Below are 18122 nucleotides of genomic sequence, written 5' to 3' on the forward strand. Positions count from 1 at the left end.
ATTAGCTGTTCTTCACATGCGCGGCACAGTCAATTTTCAAAATAGTTCAACTTTTGCCACTGTGTAGATTAATACTGAATGTGTGTTGTTGTTATTACTGGGGGTTAGGGTTAAGAGTAATGTGTTGGTTTTTAACTGCATCGCTTTAATGCATTCCTGCATTGGGCTCTCACATACTTTTTGCTACTACATACTGTAGATGGCGTGGGCATTTCTCTTTAAATGTCCATGCTGGTAATCCATGGACATGGATGGTAATCCATACAAGGTTGTCAACAATGTGTGTATATTTTTTGCTTAGAATAGCCTTCTGTTAAAGATTTTGGTGTTCAGCCCTGCTACAGGCAAAAATTAAAACCTTTTTTCAAAATTAATTGCACTTTTATTGAAACCAAATCTAAGAAGTGTCGGAATCGGTACTCAGTATCAGCAAGTACACAAATTAAAATACTCGCACTCACTTGGTTTTTAAAAAAGTGGTATCGGCTCATTCCTACAATATTATATTTGTGCATATACATTAGATTAGTCAGTACTGAAGCCAAATCTGGAGCTTATCTAACAAAACACTTACAATAACGGTCCAAAGAGTAGTATGCCCAAATTTATATGTTATAGAAAAATATATATATATATCTTTCAATTTCTGAATTTGTTTGGTGAATAAAATATTAATTTAATAAATAAATCTGTTTAATAAATCTGTTTTGTTTAAATGCACCAAAATACATTGCCTATATTCACTGAGAAATTCATAAAAATAATCATTTTTTTAGGGTTTACTCAATTATGCTGAGCACTGTATGCTGCTTCATCTTTGAATATTGTTAGCCTTTTCGAAGTTTATTATTTATCCTGTGTTATTTTTAGGGAAATTTTGCAAAGGTTCTCGGTGACCTCATGTGCAATCAGGGACATCCATCCAGGAGAAGAAATATTCACACCTGCTAAGTTTGGTCAACTCTTCAACCACCAGACGTTGGACCTGAGGAAGATTAGCGTGACGCCGCACAACAGATCACAGCAAATCCTCCTTCAGTAAGCACTAACGTGACACACGTAGGCTTGTAAAATTCTGGGAATTTTAAAGACTGGAAACTTTTCATGGAAAGTAAGGGGATTTCATGGGAATAAACTGTGACTTTGGTAGATTGAAGGTTAGCCTATTTACAGGGTTCATCATTTGAATTGATAAAATCTCTTACTGCATAATATTGGTAAAAACAACCAGCTTAAAAGTAATTCTCTACAAACTCGCATGCACAAAGCACTGCATGCACCAATATCTTTTGAATCCTGCAAACAAAATGATTTTTAAAAAGTCCATTTAAATTACCTGCATTTATTTTTTAAGCACAAAGCCTACTTGTGCTGTAAGCTATTGCTTATCGTAAATAAACAAATACACTGACTGAGCAAACATTAGGCTGTGTTTCGCTTTTACATGACAAAGTTTCTAATCGAACCAAAATAGCTAAAACAAGTCATATGCGAGTACGTGAGAACTTTCGTCACATTGGTCAGAGTTTCAGAGTTTATTTTGCAGAGTCTTGCTCAACTGTCCTTCGTTCCTAATTTAATTTATGGCAATGATTAATAAGACATTAAGTGAAAAGCTGTGCTTTAATTTTGAATGGTGACAACCAAAGACATCATCACCAAATATAAATCAGAGGTAAGACTTTATCACACATAGCTATTGGCAAGAATTATGCATTATAAACTTTACATTATAGAGAGAAATAACAGATAAACCAAGACTGCAGTTTGGTCTATTTTCCTAACGGATAAACAGCTCGGTAATAATTCTGCAGGCTTTCACTTTCACATTTGACATGAAACAAACATTTACTGGTGGGAATAATGACATCCAACCATACTCGTAATTCTCAATTCATAGAGCCGAATATATGACATTTACATATCCAGAATGCACTGTGATATGGCCTAGTTCATTAGATCGTTTTGTTTTCTTATACTACAATTGATCCGCTCCAGAGTTTATTTCATTCAAGTCGAGACCACCTCATTTAGGCAATCTTGGACCGATTGCTTTGGTGTGGATTCGAGCGCGATTGCTGGATTCACATATGCCAAACGAACCGCGCTAACTGGGGAAACGCGTCAGGTTCCGAAACAAAAATCTAGGTGTGGACACACTTAAGGGAGAACCCCCCACTCCCCATTTTTCTGGTTCTGAATATCACGAGAATATTAAAGCCACATTTCTGCATTCGAAACCAATACCGCATCAATTCAAGTAAGTCTGATATTATTTGGGGAATTTGTTCATTTTACAATAAACAAAAGGGAATGTTTTCTTGCATTCAACACTTATGTTTTGTGTTGCTCAGTGTGACAATTAAAGCTCCATTTACAATTAAATCAGCCACAAAATGTCTTTTTTAATATGCATTAGTTTGTGTGCATATCAGCTTATGAACAAATTGTATATCGTTAAGTTTGTATATACAGTTTATATAAATTCCTGTAGATTTATAAATAATTGACATAAATTGCCATAAAATTTGGAACATTTCTAAAATTCCAAAGTTTCCATGATAATTTTCCAGAAATTTTCTGGAAATTTTCCGCCCCTTTGCAATCATACACACAAGTCATATTTGCTTTTTTTTTTTTTTTTTTGCTAAAAACAAATGTGTGTTAAAATGTAGAAATTACTATAAACCTTCTGTAGCATGATTTTAGTTCTAGAAGAGATCTGTCTGTTATTTGCCGTCATTACTAACCACAAATTATGAAAGCTAGTGTTTCATTGAATGCATCAGTTGTGTTATGTTTGTTTGCAGTTGTGCTTGTGGTTTTTGTTAGTCTTCACATGAAAGCAGAATAAAATGAAAGAGTCTGAAGTGCTGTTTGTAAAAGGATTGTTTTGTTTCCTCCTCTGTAGGGCCCGCTCTGAGCATGTGCTCTCTCTGATCAGTGCTGGCTTGTTGAGGAAAGCCTACTTTTCTTTTCCATGTCAGCCTGAGGTTACACGTTGGCTTTTTCAGGTAATACCAGCCACTTTTCTCATGGTTTTTTTTTGTCCTTAAAAGCACGTATTGCTCATGTCAATGACTGAAGTATATATAGCGGCATCAAAAATATTTGAACTTGGTCTAAACTATGTCTAAAAATATATTAATGCTATTTTGATATTTTATAATCTAATGCAGTTCGCACTTTTGGCCAGTTTGTTTTGTCTCATGCTTGTCTTGTAAATCTAATCAACTAGCATTTTTGTGTTCTATAGTTCAAGGGTAAATTATTTTCTGCAACAAATTATATTCACTAAAGTGGTTTTATATACAATGCAAGAAAAATAGATGTTTTGTTTCAGAAAACGTCTGTGATAAAATGTTAAAATAATATAGGTGAATTATTTGTCCAGACTGGAAGATTGTCATTCAGTGTAATGGTCCTGACCTTTTACCATATTTAAAATAAACTTATAAAATAAAAATAAAAAATTCCAAATTATAAATGTATTCGTTTTCCTGGTGTTTTCAAATAAATGTTAGATTTTAGTTGAAAAAGCCGTATGCCCCTGATCGGATCACACAAATTTGGCATGATTTCGTTGATGTAGGTTGTTTTGGGGATTTTTAAACGACAAATGGGCGTTGTGATTCAAAACCTTTTTTCTTGTGTAATGTTGCATAGTTCATAACAACTATCGCAGAAGGTCTTCCGTGTTTAGTTTTTTTCTCGTTCTTTACAACGAGTTCTGTCACATGGGTGACACTGCAATAGGAGCACATCATTTCTCGGTTTTCTCAGCGGGTGCTGCCGTTAATGCACCAATCAAGTAATTAAAAAAAAGGCTGCATATTTATTTATGGTAGGGTCACGTCACGTGTGGATAAGATCAATAATTGGTTATGCAAACTTTTACTACTTTGTTAGCTACCTTTTCTTACATATTAAGGTGTTTTAAGCAATTTTATCTGACAGATTGGCACAAATAAGCAGACATCTCTATTCTAACAATGAGTTTCTCTCATCACTCCAACAAAGTTTGTTCTGGGAACATGCTCAGTGCTGCGAATACGTCACAAGAGCATTTCCTGCTTATTCAATTTTGTCATTAATAGTGAAAACAGTTTAATATAGGTTTTTCTGAAACTGAATGTTTCACTTTAATTTTATTTAGGATGGATTATTATTTTATGTAACAAGTAAACACAATCTCACGGCAATTCATGTTTTGGCGCATATAGAGGCTTGTTTTGTAGCGCTTCACCTCAAATGATATTCGTTATTCTTGTTTATAGTAAATGACCAACAAGAGATACATTTAAATTAAAACACAAATTATAGTCACCGAAATTTATTTCAAAAAGATGTTTTTTTCCAAGAAAAATATATAATTTATATTTTTATTTGTGTCCCTCTACTACTCAACTATACAGGTACAGGATTTGTTTCTCTCTGTGGAAAAAAAGGATTTAATTAATGCTTCACTGTGATTATTTTATTACAAACCTCTGTCATATATTTGCTTTTTTTTAAATATGTCATTATTTTAAAGATTATTTTTTGAGCATCTGATTTTTCTTTGCTGCTTGTGCTTTTTTTTCTCTGTGTCCCTTGCGGCAAATTCAGATGTGGGAGTGTTTAAGCAAACCTGGCACGAAAATATACATTTAGATTTAAAAGAAAATATCTTAATATTTAAAAGGAAATATAAGTTTGATCCTTCCAATGTTGTAAGGAATGCCCTAAAATAATGTGGTTATTAGTGTTTATTGAGTGTTTATTGACTGATACATTTTTTTTTTATTTAAAATAAGAAATATTGTTGGTGTTAGCAACACTTGTGACTGGGAAATAACGCTCATCGTAGAAGTCACAGGATGACTGACTGTGAAGGAACGTGTAGTATGGCGCATTTGTTACCCACAAGTCAAGATTTTATCAAGAAAAAATCGCATAATCTTACATAGTGACTTTCGTAACCGACAATAAAGGTTGTGTGATCTGACCGGTGCTTTACTGTTTTCTTGGATATGGAATTAGCTGCATAATAACACATTGTTTTCCATTACACAGTTACTGTAAAGATACAATAAGGTTTAGCTTAGACAAAATGTGTTGAACTTATTTATTAATACAGTATATTTAATTGGTGTACTTACATTTTAGTCACTGAGTATGTTTACATTCCAAACACATTCTATTTTCAAGGGCGGTGTATATGGAGGGTTGTCCAGGGTGCCTTTCAAACTAGAACCGCCACTGGTCAGGGTTGCATGAATAAAATGTTCCTGAACTGCAGTTAAAAATGAAACACCTGAAATTACATGAAACTCTGGAGGAAACGTTGGGGAGCACTGTGACGCTATCACATTAATCGATCTATGTGCTATAACTTGTGAAATGGGATCATGAAAGGAACATTCAAAAAGCAACTCATGTAAACACATTAATCATTTATTGTCTCATTTAGATTAAGGCAAATAATTTGATTACTGATGTCCATGTAAACGTAGTCATTGTCTTCTGTAAATCGTGACAAAATTATAATTTTATTATTTGTTATTAGGTCGTAGGAAATGCTGTTCCAGTGATATTCATTTGATTTAGGTTTTAAAATTGGCTTTGTTGCATGTTGTTGACGTCGTCTTTTATTTTCTCTCATGGGAAACCTGCACACCCTCGGGACATTTTCAGTTAAACCTGTCAAAACGCATTTATAACAGTCGGCTTACTTTCTTGAGAACTTTTGTGCTTTGTGTTGTCCAAAAGCCAAAATCAATTCAATTATTCAATAGTTTCCTTAATTAATAACAACTGGCACTTTAACAGAGCGTGAAATTATCTGCCTGAATTTTAGGTATAACTAATTACTCTATTTTTTTTTTTTTTTCAGATGACATCAGTTCACCCAAACCCCATCATTTCCTCACGGATCATGCAGTCCCTGCACACTATCGCTCTTTCTGCTGCTCAGCACATAGGTAAATCTTCATAACTGATTGTATACTAAAAACAGGATGTTTAACTGATTATGTACTAAAATTAACTGTTGTGTTGTAGTTGAGCACAAGAGCCAAAGTTTTACAGTCTGGGTTCCCTCAATACGGGACATCACTCAGGTTTTTCTGAATATGGGGGCATCGTTCATCAGTCTTTTCCCACTGGATGTCCTGCAGCCCCCTTTTACAGAAGGAGACCTTTTGTGAGTTATTTTTTAAAAAATGTATCTTTCTATCTTTTATGGTTTTTGTTATTTTATTATGTTCAACGTTTCTTGAAAGTACTGAAAAGTACTTGAGTTTTAGACACATGCATTCAAGGCCTGGAAAGTACTTAAAAACAAACACAGGTTCTTAGAAGTGCTTGAATTAAACTTGAAATGAAATTTGTTTTTGGTGTTATTTCAACCATTGTCAAAAACAGAATGACAAAACCAAGACATTTTTAATTTTAACAACTTTCATTTAAATCTTGTACGATAATTAGGACACATAATGCTCATTTTATCAATATTTCAGAAAACACATTTGAAAATGACCAGTTTTGAACTCAACAAATTTTATTGAAGTTCTTTGAACCTGTTGGTTTCCATCTACATTTCTTTCAAAACAAGACATTCGAAACGTCAGCATTTTATGTAAATGATTTTAAATTAATGGTCCTTGCAAGTCCTTAAATCTGCTGTTTATGAAAGAGTGGGAAACCTATACACTCTCAGAAAAAAAGGTACACGGTGGTACAAATAATGGCTCTTAAGGAGCAGTTTTGTACCTTTGTAAACGTACATTATAAGGTATTGGAAAGACCTCTTATAATACTGTTCTGTACCTTTTATGGTACAATTGAAATAAAGGTACACTATGTTTACAGCATACATGTTTACAGCAAACTCTCCTAATTAACTTTTCTAAGCAGAGTAAGAAAACTAAAGCAGTACATGATCTACAAAATACAAAAACTATTTAGTTTTAGGAGAAACGTGCCATTAGAAAAATCCTCAGTGTTTAACCCTTTATAAGTCTAAAATTTAATTCATAAGGGCCTTAAAAGTGTCTTAAAAAGTCTTAAATTTGACCTAAAGAAACTTGCAGAAACCCTGTTGACTATAGGTCTGTAAGAAATTTTAAGGAAATCAGCCACGGGGATGTGCTAAATTGCATTCTGTGTGTATGTAAGAGACTGGATGTTGCACAATGCTTCACTCATGCACATCATAATTTAAGCCTTTCCAAACTGAACAACTTTGCCTCAGGAACTACTGTCTTCCACCAAATCATTTAAATAATCCAAATTACACACTGTTTAAGTGAATTAGTCCCATTTTGTTGGCTCATTCTCAAAAAAATGTAAATTTTTCTTTAGATTACTATATTAGGTAATTTAGAAATTGGGTTTTGACAGATATACTAAAATGTATATCATAAATTATTGCATGAATACCATGTTATTGTAGCTAATACTTCAGATATTTAAACAGATACCTGGTTACAATGTTATAGCGCCACCTATAACATTTCAACAGGTCAATAATACTTTTGTTCTATGGCATTTCACTTACTAAAATAATTTTTTCATTATTGATTTAACTTTCTAATTTATAAATGAGCTTGTCCTTAAAGTGCTAGAACACCGCTGATTGCTGCTTGCAGATATTTAGTTAATTCTGTATCTTCAAAGCATTTGTTTGTGTCAACAGAGAGGACTTCAAGCCGGAGGAAAACAGCCAAGATAGTGCAATATCTGAAATAAAAGATGATGCCACCTTACCAGTGCATAACTTGGAGAGTGTTCTCAGTGTAAGCTGAATATATTTTAAGAATGTTTTGTCATTTATTCATGGCTGGAGATTTTTATTTTGTTTAATGAATAATTAAATTCAGAATTGTTATCAATCTTTACGCCTGTATTTTTGTTCAGTACCTGTCTCTGTGTACTGCGTTATGTCCGAAAGCGTACACAGATGAGGAGCTGCTCTTGCTACTGGCGGTGGTGTGCAGAATTGGACTGGAGACTCATTTTCAGTTGCTACCAACTGGAAGCTTCAGCCTCCTGCTGCAGAATGTGCTCAAAAACATCACAGACTGGGATGTACAGGTCAGATACGCCATGTTCCATGTCTACCATAATTCACTCAAAAAAAAAAAAGCATTCTGTCATCATTTACAGACACTCATGGCGTTTTAAAAAGTTTTCAGTTTTTAGTCACATGACGACCATTGTGATGTTTAAAGTTGCCATTTTTGTTGAGCTACAAATATTTAGATTACTACTCCATGACGTCATCGACATTCGCTTTAAGATTTAAAGGGCCAGACCTCCGTAAATGGTTTTGTTTGAAAGTGTAGAATCTATATTTTATGCACATATGCATCACTTTGGTTTTTAGTCTACTGTACAAAAGCTCTTTTTTTAGGTGTTTATTATCACACAGACAACAAATACAGATATTTTAAACACTTTCAATAGTGTTTTATGTAAATTCCAAGGGTTTTCTTTAATATGATACCAAATTTTTGCATTTACACCTCTGCACGTGGATTTGGAAAGCTTTTAAATTTGGGTAGGCAAAATCCAGGTGGAAATTGCAAAATAACAGCAGAGTTTAACTGGTTAAACCAAGGAAAAGGTGTTTTATTTCCCTGCATATAGGAGTTTTAAGTGAGTCTGTTTGCTGTCACTGTCTGTGACATTTTTTTTCTTTATTTCTAAATTCATTTACTGTTTAATTTATTTTCTTTTTTGCAGTTTTTTACTTTAATAAATGTTTGCTTTATCAAATTAAATGGAGCACCTGGCGCCGCTTATTCTCTCAGTGATGACGAGAGCTGAATCTGCTTATGATTTTGAATCTAGTTATGATGCATATATTGCCTTGATATTTTTAAAGACATTAGATATGGGTGAGATCTGATTGTCAATAAAGTAAATATTTTGCCACAACACTCCCTTATACAGCACTTATTACCATATACAGCATCTTTTTATTATTTCAATCACAGATTCTATTTGGGCCTCATTCACTAACCAAATCTGGAACTACAGTAATCACAAAACAAATCTGTTTTCAAACCCAACCTACCCACTTTTCTTAAAAGTTCTGCCATTTCACCAGTGTTTATCTGGAATTTGTTCTTAACTAGGAGCAGAATAAATGAACACGCACCAGTCATACGCTTATATGAGTGATGATATTTTGCTCAAAACAATAAGTTATAGCAGTTTTTGCTCATTGTAATTTTCATTTTGTATTTTAATTGTAATTTTGTGTCGATGGTCTTTTAAAAAATATTTTTTAAGAGTATAAATTTTAGACCCATCGTACTCTCTGGGCTGTTTAGACCTGATTACAATTTTTTTTCTATTCTATTCTGAAAAGGGCAGTTGTAAATCCTCTCCGTAATGCATTCGAGACGCATGTAAATCTGATTGCTTAAACCATTTAGGAGGTGGTCTGAGACGCATTCCAGTTGAAACTGGACAGGACTAAATGCATCTGTTTGTTAAAATAACAAATGTAAATGTATGTCTTCGTGAAATGTGAAAAAAAAAACATGTTAAAGCATATTTTAGGCGATTAATCAGATGTCAGATGTACCATCAAGGCCAAAATTATTCATACCCCTGGCAAATTCTGACTTGAAGTTGCTATTTAAGTAACTAACAGGGTTCATACAGTCATGGAAAACCTGTAAAAGTCATGGAATTTTGACATGGCATTTTCCAGGCCTGGAAAAGTTTTGGAAAAACAGAAAAACCCACAAAATTTTAGAAAAATCATGGAAATTAGTTGAAGAAATATCTGTATGCTTGATTTAGGGCTGCACTATATTGGAAAAATCTGACATTAAGGTATTTTGTGTTTCTGTGATGTATATTACGATGTGAATACTATTTCACCAGATGATTTAACAGGTTTATTTGGGGTGATTTTGCACAGTAGTGAATCTTGAATAATATGTAACGAATAAATTACATGCATGGGTAAATAAAATATAGTAAAGATAAAATTGAATTATAGTTTTCAGGTATTCACTATTCTGGTACAGATATTAAATAATCAACACTGCATAGTCTTCATTGTATATTATTTAATCTTTATTAAAGTTACAAAACATTTCTTCTGGCCAGATGTTTTAAAACTTGAAATATTGAAATGTTCACACAGTCACAGGCCTTAAAGGGACAGTTTACTCAAAGATTAAAACGTACTCACTATTTACTCACACTTCACTTGTATCAATAGAATAGGAGTTATTCAATGAAGAATGAAGGGTGTAATGAAAATGCTAAGTAATTTTTGGGTGAACTATGTCTTTAAAAATGCATGCAGATGATAAACTTTTACTTCATTATGATTAAACTCTATATTAAACTATAATCCCAGCATTGCATATCCTGTGATGTGACTATTGCGGATTCACACATTGCGATATCTGTGCTTAAACGATATATTGTGCAACCCTAACTTGAATATAGGTTAGTTGTCTTAACTTCTTTTCTGTTCATGGCCAAATACATGCTTTCACATTATTAGTGCTGTATAAGCATTATCAAAATCAATTTCACATAGATATAAAACAATTTAAACAAAATAGATTGTTGCGTGTTTTATGATATACTGTAATAAATTTGAATGTCATTGTTTTTCTTATTATTTACCATGTATATAAATAGACATTACATGAAACATTACATCATGAAAATGTACTTGAAAGTTCTGGAAAAGTCTTAGAATTGTAGTAGTAAAAATGTGTATGATCCCTGAACTAAGTTACTATTCAGCCAGCAAGTTTTTTTGACCGTTAGCATCATTGTGGAAACAAATATTTCTTAGTTTTTATTTACATTTAGAACAGAAAGTAGCACATCCAAAATTATTCATTCCCTTCTCAATAATCAATAGAAGAGCCTTTATTGGCTATTACAGCAATCAAACACTTCCTGTAATTGCTGACTAGCTTTTGGCATGTATTCACTTTTTTTTTAGTTTCATTCTAGTTACTGTAATTATTATTTATTTCTTTTTCTTTGGCCTTTGTCCCGTATGATTGCGGGGTCGGCTCTGTAATTATTATTTACTATATCGATTAAATGATCAAATTAGAATCAGTAGCATCATGCGCATGTGGTACATCATATACCATAAGTAATAAGGAGAGGAAAAATAACAGAAAAATTTGTACAGGGTTTGTTTTTGGTATAGAAGAGTATACAGTAATTGTAAACACTCCACAGTTTTGAATGTCTTTCTCGTATCTGTCTTACAAAAATATGATCAAATTAGAATCAATAGCATCATGCGCATGTGATACGTCATATACCACTTTATATGTAGTATGAAGAGGATAAATAACAGAAAAATCGCCACAGAGTTTTGTTTTTGATATAGAAGATTATACAATAATTGTAAACGCATCACAGTTTTGAATGTCTTTCATGTATCTGTATAACAAAAATATATATATTTTATATTGCCTGTATTGACAGTAATAACAGTGCCTTGTGCACTAATGTAACTGGAACATGGTTGAAGTGTAAAGCATCCTGTAGCCTACGTTTAAAATGATTATGTTTTTGTAAAGAATTTAGTAATAATTAACATGTTGGTGCATTTCTTCAACATCCCACATTGAAACATTGAAATTTGGGGGAATACATATAAATCTAATTCACGATCCTAATGTACAATGCAGAAAAAAGTAATGTGACTGATAGAAAATGTGGGGTATTTGGAGCATACGAATCCTTTATTTTTTTAAATTGAAGATGCTTATGTTCAATGATTTGATTCAATTTAAAACAGCACAATTTACGCTTAAAGCTAGGAATAAAATGCTTCCGAAGTGCACACAAAAGTTTTTTGAGGAAAGACAAGGGGGATATAATCTGAAAGAAGAACAAAATTTGAAGAGGTTGAAAACAAGAACAAGTTTAAAATGTTTGTGTATGTCTGTCTGTGGTGTAAAATTATGGAACAGTCTGGAACAGAAGCTCAAACAATGTCAGGATATTAATCAATTTAAAAAGTTGTATAAATAGATATTATTAAAGAAATATAATGATGAAGGTGATTTAAAAGGGATAAAATGAGAAAGGTATGATGAAATTTTAATTAACGGCCATTTGTAATACTACAGTATGTATTTTTTGGGTCTATGTTATAAAATGTAAGTGTATAAATGGAATCAAACATATCGCATATATGTCAAAGATTCCGATTGGATAAAACAGGTCTCATGTAAAGCTCATATGTCTCATGTAAAAAGAAGAGATAAGTAAAAGAAGAAATAAGTTTAAGTAATAGACGAATGATGTGTGTAGTAATGGGGTGGGAAAATAATAAGCCTATGCCTCATCCGGCTCCATTTTCACCATGCTGAATTTTTTATTTTTTTTTATTTTTATGTATGATATTTCTGTTCGAAAATAAAAAAATCGAATCAAATCAATCCTATATTTTTCAGCGCATTAACCTGGGGCTGTGGTTCTGATCTTTATGTGTCAAATAAGATAGACATACAAAATGTGCAGGGTGAGGGTGCCCGAGGACCAAAATTGAGAACCACTAAGTTGTCATACCCTTTTATGAGAAAATTGTGTGGCGTTACCTATGTTTTTTTTGTAAAACAATTAAGAAGATGCTGAATCTGACATAGATTGTTCTGAAAAACTTTCCTGAATTAATTAATGGAAATTCTTAAGAAGATTTTGGTGAATGAGGCCCATTGTTATTTTGGAACTTTGCTCATTAATTGTCATTCATTTATTTATTTTTTTAATCTGTGTTTTCTTTTATGGTGAATGGAAGAAAATCAAAAAAGGAAAACAAAAAACATTGACTGAGTTTTTATTTTTGTGTGTACTATCCATTTAGTTTAACACAACTTTCTCTCTCTCTCTTTTAAAAATATGTCTAGATATCGAAAGCTTGCCAGATCTTGACCGATTTGTCAGAAGACCATCACAACCTCAGGAGAATCGTTTCTATTCTGCCTGAGAGCAGTCGTGGAAAGTGAGTGAAATCCTGTAATGCAATATTCAGCTTGTTGACCTTTTATTATAGACCATAAAGATGATGAGGCGAATCAACATTTGCTCTCAGGGCTTCATGTAACTATTATTCATCTGCTGTTTCATCAACAGGCTGTTAAAACGACACTTAAGCGTGTCTATCATCTCAAAGCTTTTGAATCACACCTGCACTTATAATCCCTCGGGCACAGATTTTAAGGTGAGAATAATTCATTCAATATCAGCTGCTTTTTGATGTTGACAATTCAGCTTCAATTAAGATGCTTTATGATCTGTGATGAGTGAAATTATGCAGGTGCATGGTTCACTCAGAAGACCATGCTTTGTTATTTTTGAAATAATAATACATGCAGTGGCCAGCATAAATGTGTACACCTCTTACAAATCTCTTTTAGACAAATACTTTACACAATAAGATAATTGTGTACAGTGTATACAATACATTACCTTGGTCAATACCAAAGCCCAAATTGGAACTGATATACAAAATAACTTAAGTGTGTATGTTTCCATGAATAAACTGTGAAAACTGCTGGGATTCACATAGTTCCTACATGTTGTCCCAACACAAATCAATTAAGTTAACTTAAAAATGTTTAAAAACTTGGTCCCACTTTATATTAAGTGTCCTTAACTACTATGTAATTACATCAAAAAAAAAAAAATACAATGTACTTACTGTGTTCATAAAGTATTTAAGAACACTAGTGGTGCACTTGAGTTGGGATAGGGGTTGGCTTAGGGACAGGTTTGGTGGTGTTGGGTAGGTTTATGGGTGGGTTAAGGTGTAGGGAATGTCTGCAGTGTATTTACATATGTAATTACAGAAGTTAATTACAGATGTAATTACATACAGGTATTTAATCAAGCATAAGTACACAATAAATACATGTATTTACACAATAAGTACATTGTAACAAACTATTAATTCCTGTGTAAGTACATATTAGTTAAGGGCACTTAATATAAAGTGGGACCAAAAACTTAAGTGGATTGAACATAAAACAATTAAGTTGTATCTTCAAAAACTTAAAAATGTGGTTTCCGCTTATTTTAAATAAGTCATTTGAACAAGCAGCAAAAGTCATTTTTGAGTGTTTGTTAGGAAAAACATGAAATATTATTTTAATAAAGAGGAAAAATCAAGAAAACCTTAAATAATATTAAGTTTTGTTGATATTTTGTTGTATTTTTTTTGTGCAATATCTCATTTATATTTAATTATATTATGGTATTATTCCTAAAGATGTTTTGGAACCACACTCTCTTTTTGAATGAATTAAATACAGTTTTGTTTAAATACACACACCGGCCACTTTAGGTACACCAGTCCAACTGCTTGTTGGCGCAAATTTCTAATTAGCTAATTACATGGCAGCAACTCAGCGCATTTAGGCGTGTAGACATGGTCAAGATGATCTGCTGCAGTTCAAACAGAGCATCAGAATGGGAAAGAAAGGTGATTTAAGTGACTTTGAACATGGCATGGTTGTTGATACCAGACGGGCTGGTATTTCAGAAACTGCTGATCTACTGGGATTTTCACTCACAACCATCTCTAGGGTTTACAGAGAATGATCAGAAAAAGAAAATCTCCAGTCAGTGGCCGTTCTGTGAGCGCAAATGCCTTGTTGATGTCAGAGGAGAACGGCCAGACTGGTTCCAGCTGATAGAAAGGCAACAGTAACTCAAATAACCACTCGATACAACCGAGGGATGCAGAAGAGCATATCTGAACACACAACATGTTCAATCTTGAGGCAGATAAGCTACAGCAGCAGAAGACCACACCTGGTGCCACTTCTGTCAGCTAAGAACAGGAAACTGAGGCTACAATTCGCACAGGCTCACCAGAATTGTACAATAGAAAATTGGAAAAACGTTGCCTGGTCTGATGAGTCTCGATTTCTGCTGCGACATTCGGATGGTAGGGTCAGAATTTGGTGTCAATAACATGAAAGCTTGGATCCATCCTGCCTTGTATCAATGGTTCAGGCTGGTGGTGGTGGTGTAATGGTGTGGGGGATGTTTTCTCGGGGCACTTTGGGCCCATTAGTACTAATTGAGCATCGAGTCAATGCCACAGCCTACCTGAGTATCTAATCATGCCCATCCCTTTATGACCACAGTGTACCCATCTTCTGATCCAGCAGGAAAACGCGTCATGTCATAAAGCATTAATCATCTCAGACTGGTTTCTTGAACATGACAATGAGTACACTGTACTCAAATGGCCTCCACAGTCACCAGAACTCAATCCAATAGAGCACTTTTGGGATGGGGTGGAATGGGAGGTTTGCATCATGGATATGCAGCTGACAAATCTACAGCAAGTGCGTAATGCTATGCCAACATGGACCAAAATATCTGAGGAATATTTCCAGTACCTTTGTTGAATCTACACAAGGAAGGATTTAGGCAGTTTTGAAGGCAAAAGTGGGTCCAACCCCGGTACTAGTAAGGTGTGCCTAATAAAGTGGCCAGTGAGTGTATGTATTGTCTATATTCACTAAGAAATTAAATTCTCATTTTCTAAGCAGGTGCACTCATTTATGCTGTGTGCTGTTTATATAGATATTAATTAATCTTTGTTTCTGACACTATTTTACTGCAGCTGTCCGAGCTAAAACCTTTCCTACCTCAAATGCGTCCTTCATCTCTGCTAAAAAGCCTCAGCTCTGCAAGGGGAAGCGAGGATTGCGACGCCACCCTAGACCAACAAGTGAGTGCAATTCATCTGAGGCCTGAGAGCTATTGGATCATTACATTTTTAATATCCAAGAGTGATATAGTAAAACCACTTAGAGTTTAATAAGCTGATAAACGATCTTCTTTCATACAGGCATATTACCTCTGCTACAGCCTTTTGACTTTGACGAATGAAGCCTCCAATTTTGAGTTCTTACCCTCAGCCCAGAGAGTAAGTGTTCAATTTCTGTGCTTATATAATTTTAGATTAAAGGAGGGAATCTTTAGTTTGATTCAATTTCAGTGAGTCACAATCTGATCCCAAGACATTTCCTAATGCATCTTCATTTTCATTGTCATGTTTTTTTTATAATTTCACATAATGACTTATTTCTCTATTTGAAAAGAATTTCTAATTTTACATTGATTGTGATTATTTTGTAGGGGACTGAATCTGCATAAAATATAATAAACAAATTACAAGCATAAAATAAATAAATAGAATAAAGCCACAAATAAAATAAACAGTGCTTTAGGGTTTTTTTTTTAGAGAGTATAACAGTATTAAGATACAAAAATTAAATAATCAAATGTTAAATAATACTGTATACAGTAGTCAAAATTTGAAGTGGATTAATTCTTTCATCAGAGTTGTCCTAAAAATATTCAACAACATCCATTCATGTCTAAAGCTAATTTGAAAAACGTTTTTGATCCACCTCAGTGCTTCCCACAGGTTTGAAATTTACTTGCGGTGGTAGCTGGGTTGAAACACACCTCTTACCCACATTACATAAAAAGTATTTATCCGACAGTAGTTACTATATGTGACAAAACAAAACATAATTCTATTTTGAACACATTTTTTATTATTATCTCTTTTATTTTTTTTCCTTTTAATTGTTTTAAATAAAAAAGACTGGTAAAATAAATGTAAAAAAATCCACTGTTTCTCTTTTATGCTATTTAGGAGGCACCCACTGACAGGTAAAATCCGTCATTCAAGTTCAGGTTGCTTTATTGGCATGACTTTTTGTACAGTGTTGCCAAAGCATGTTAGATGTATAAAATACGTAATACATGGACATCATCACATTAATAAAATATACACAAAATGAGAAATAAATTACAGAAAAAGGGACAAGAACAGACAATACCTCTCAAAATTATAAGAAGAATAAAATGTGTATTATTTAAATAAGACGAATGAGTTGGTTGACCATTTCTAATGTTGTACAAATATTCTGCAGCCAATTTAGATGTTATTTTGTCCTCTCCGAGTGTTTAGACCAGTGGTCACCAAACTTGTTCCTGGAGGGCCGGTGTCCTGCAGATTTTTGCTCCAACCCTAATCAAACACACCTGAACAAGCTAATCAAGGTCTTACTTGGTATACTTGAAACATCCAGGCAGGTGTGTTGAGGCAAGTTGGAGCTAAACCCTGCAAAGACACCGGCCCTCCAGGACCGAGATTGGTGACCCCTGGTTTAGACTTTTTTCTGAGTCATTTAGATTAAAGAATTATTTATTTAATGTGTCTCTCGCTCTTGCGGCTTTGCGCATAAAATTAACGACAGCTTATAATATAAAATAAAAGCAAAACCAAATCCTGGACATTTTATAAGATTTAGAAACCCAGGCCAGACGCAAAAAGGTGCAAAAACAGTCACTGTGGGACTGCAGAGAGATTTCGCGCTACTTAATTGCTCGTGGATGCTTATTTATATTAGGCGTATACATAAAATGTAAAAGGATGATAATAATAGTAAAAAAAAAAAACGTGTCACTAATATATACGTGGGCAGCTGTTAATACTGTATACCTGGGCGGCCTGCCCAAGTAAAGTCTATGGGCCCTATAACACACCCAGTGCCATAAGGAGCAAGATGCGTTTCTACGACGTGTTGCTATTTTCGGACCAGCGCAAAACCAATTTTCCCGTTTTCCACCACGTTAAACTAGTAAATCCATTTGCGCCACTTTGTGGACTCATGGGTGTTTCGGTCTAGATAAGAGGTGTGTTAAGGCGCATTATTGGCGCATTGCTATTTTGAGGAACTATAATGGGCTTTTTCAGTTTATTCATGACAATTTGGTTTTGCATAATGTTATTATTAGTAGTACTTTTGTTTTCTTGTATGCACATTTATATTTGTTTTATTTTAAAAAAAGCTTAGATTTGCCCACCAGTCAGGTTTTAGACCATATGGGGCACAGCATGTGTATTTGGATATAACTCAGTTGTTTGACCACACTTTGTTATTACTGTTCATTTATTAGATTGCTGGAAATTAGAACGTAATTTACAAATGAAACAAACGGGATGGCGATGGAGCAAGTGCCTGCTGAGAGGGGTACCTCAGCCACTGAGGGCAGGTAGGCAGTGGTTCTAGCCACCGGGCCACCCCCCTGTGTACAGC

General features: G+C 33.9%; 1 protein-coding gene across 5 annotated transcripts in view; it reads left to right on the forward strand.

Annotated features, from left to right (window-relative positions):
* slf2 (SMC5-SMC6 complex localization factor 2) overlaps nucleotides 1-18122 on the forward strand; it is a 44984-nt gene that overhangs the window by 18307 nt on the left and 8555 nt on the right. For 3 of the 5 annotated variants that reach the window (XM_005156608.5, XM_005156607.5, XM_073920691.1), the window contains 10 exons: nucleotides 871-1038; nucleotides 2912-3014; nucleotides 5876-5963; nucleotides 6043-6184; nucleotides 7679-7778; nucleotides 7900-8076; nucleotides 12900-12994; nucleotides 13126-13213; nucleotides 15629-15736; nucleotides 15857-15934. In XM_005156608.5, the coding sequence (XP_005156665.1) occupies nucleotides 871-1038; nucleotides 2912-3014; nucleotides 5876-5963; nucleotides 6043-6184; nucleotides 7679-7778; nucleotides 7900-8076; nucleotides 12900-12994; nucleotides 13126-13213; nucleotides 15629-15736; nucleotides 15857-15934 (1147 nt within the window). Of the gene's footprint in view, nucleotides 1-870; nucleotides 1039-2911; nucleotides 3205-3256; nucleotides 3512-5875; nucleotides 5964-6042; nucleotides 6185-7678; nucleotides 7779-7899; nucleotides 8077-12899; nucleotides 12995-13125; nucleotides 13214-15628; nucleotides 15737-15856; nucleotides 15935-18122 lie in introns of those variants that run through there. The other 2 variants (XR_012389161.1, XR_012389160.1) reach the window with 1 other exon arrangement.

Source organism: Danio rerio, chromosome 13 (genome assembly GCF_049306965.1).
Source record: "Danio rerio strain Tuebingen ecotype United States chromosome 13, GRCz12tu, whole genome shotgun sequence".
Classification (NCBI taxonomy): domain Eukaryota; kingdom Metazoa; phylum Chordata; class Actinopteri; order Cypriniformes; family Danionidae; genus Danio; species Danio rerio.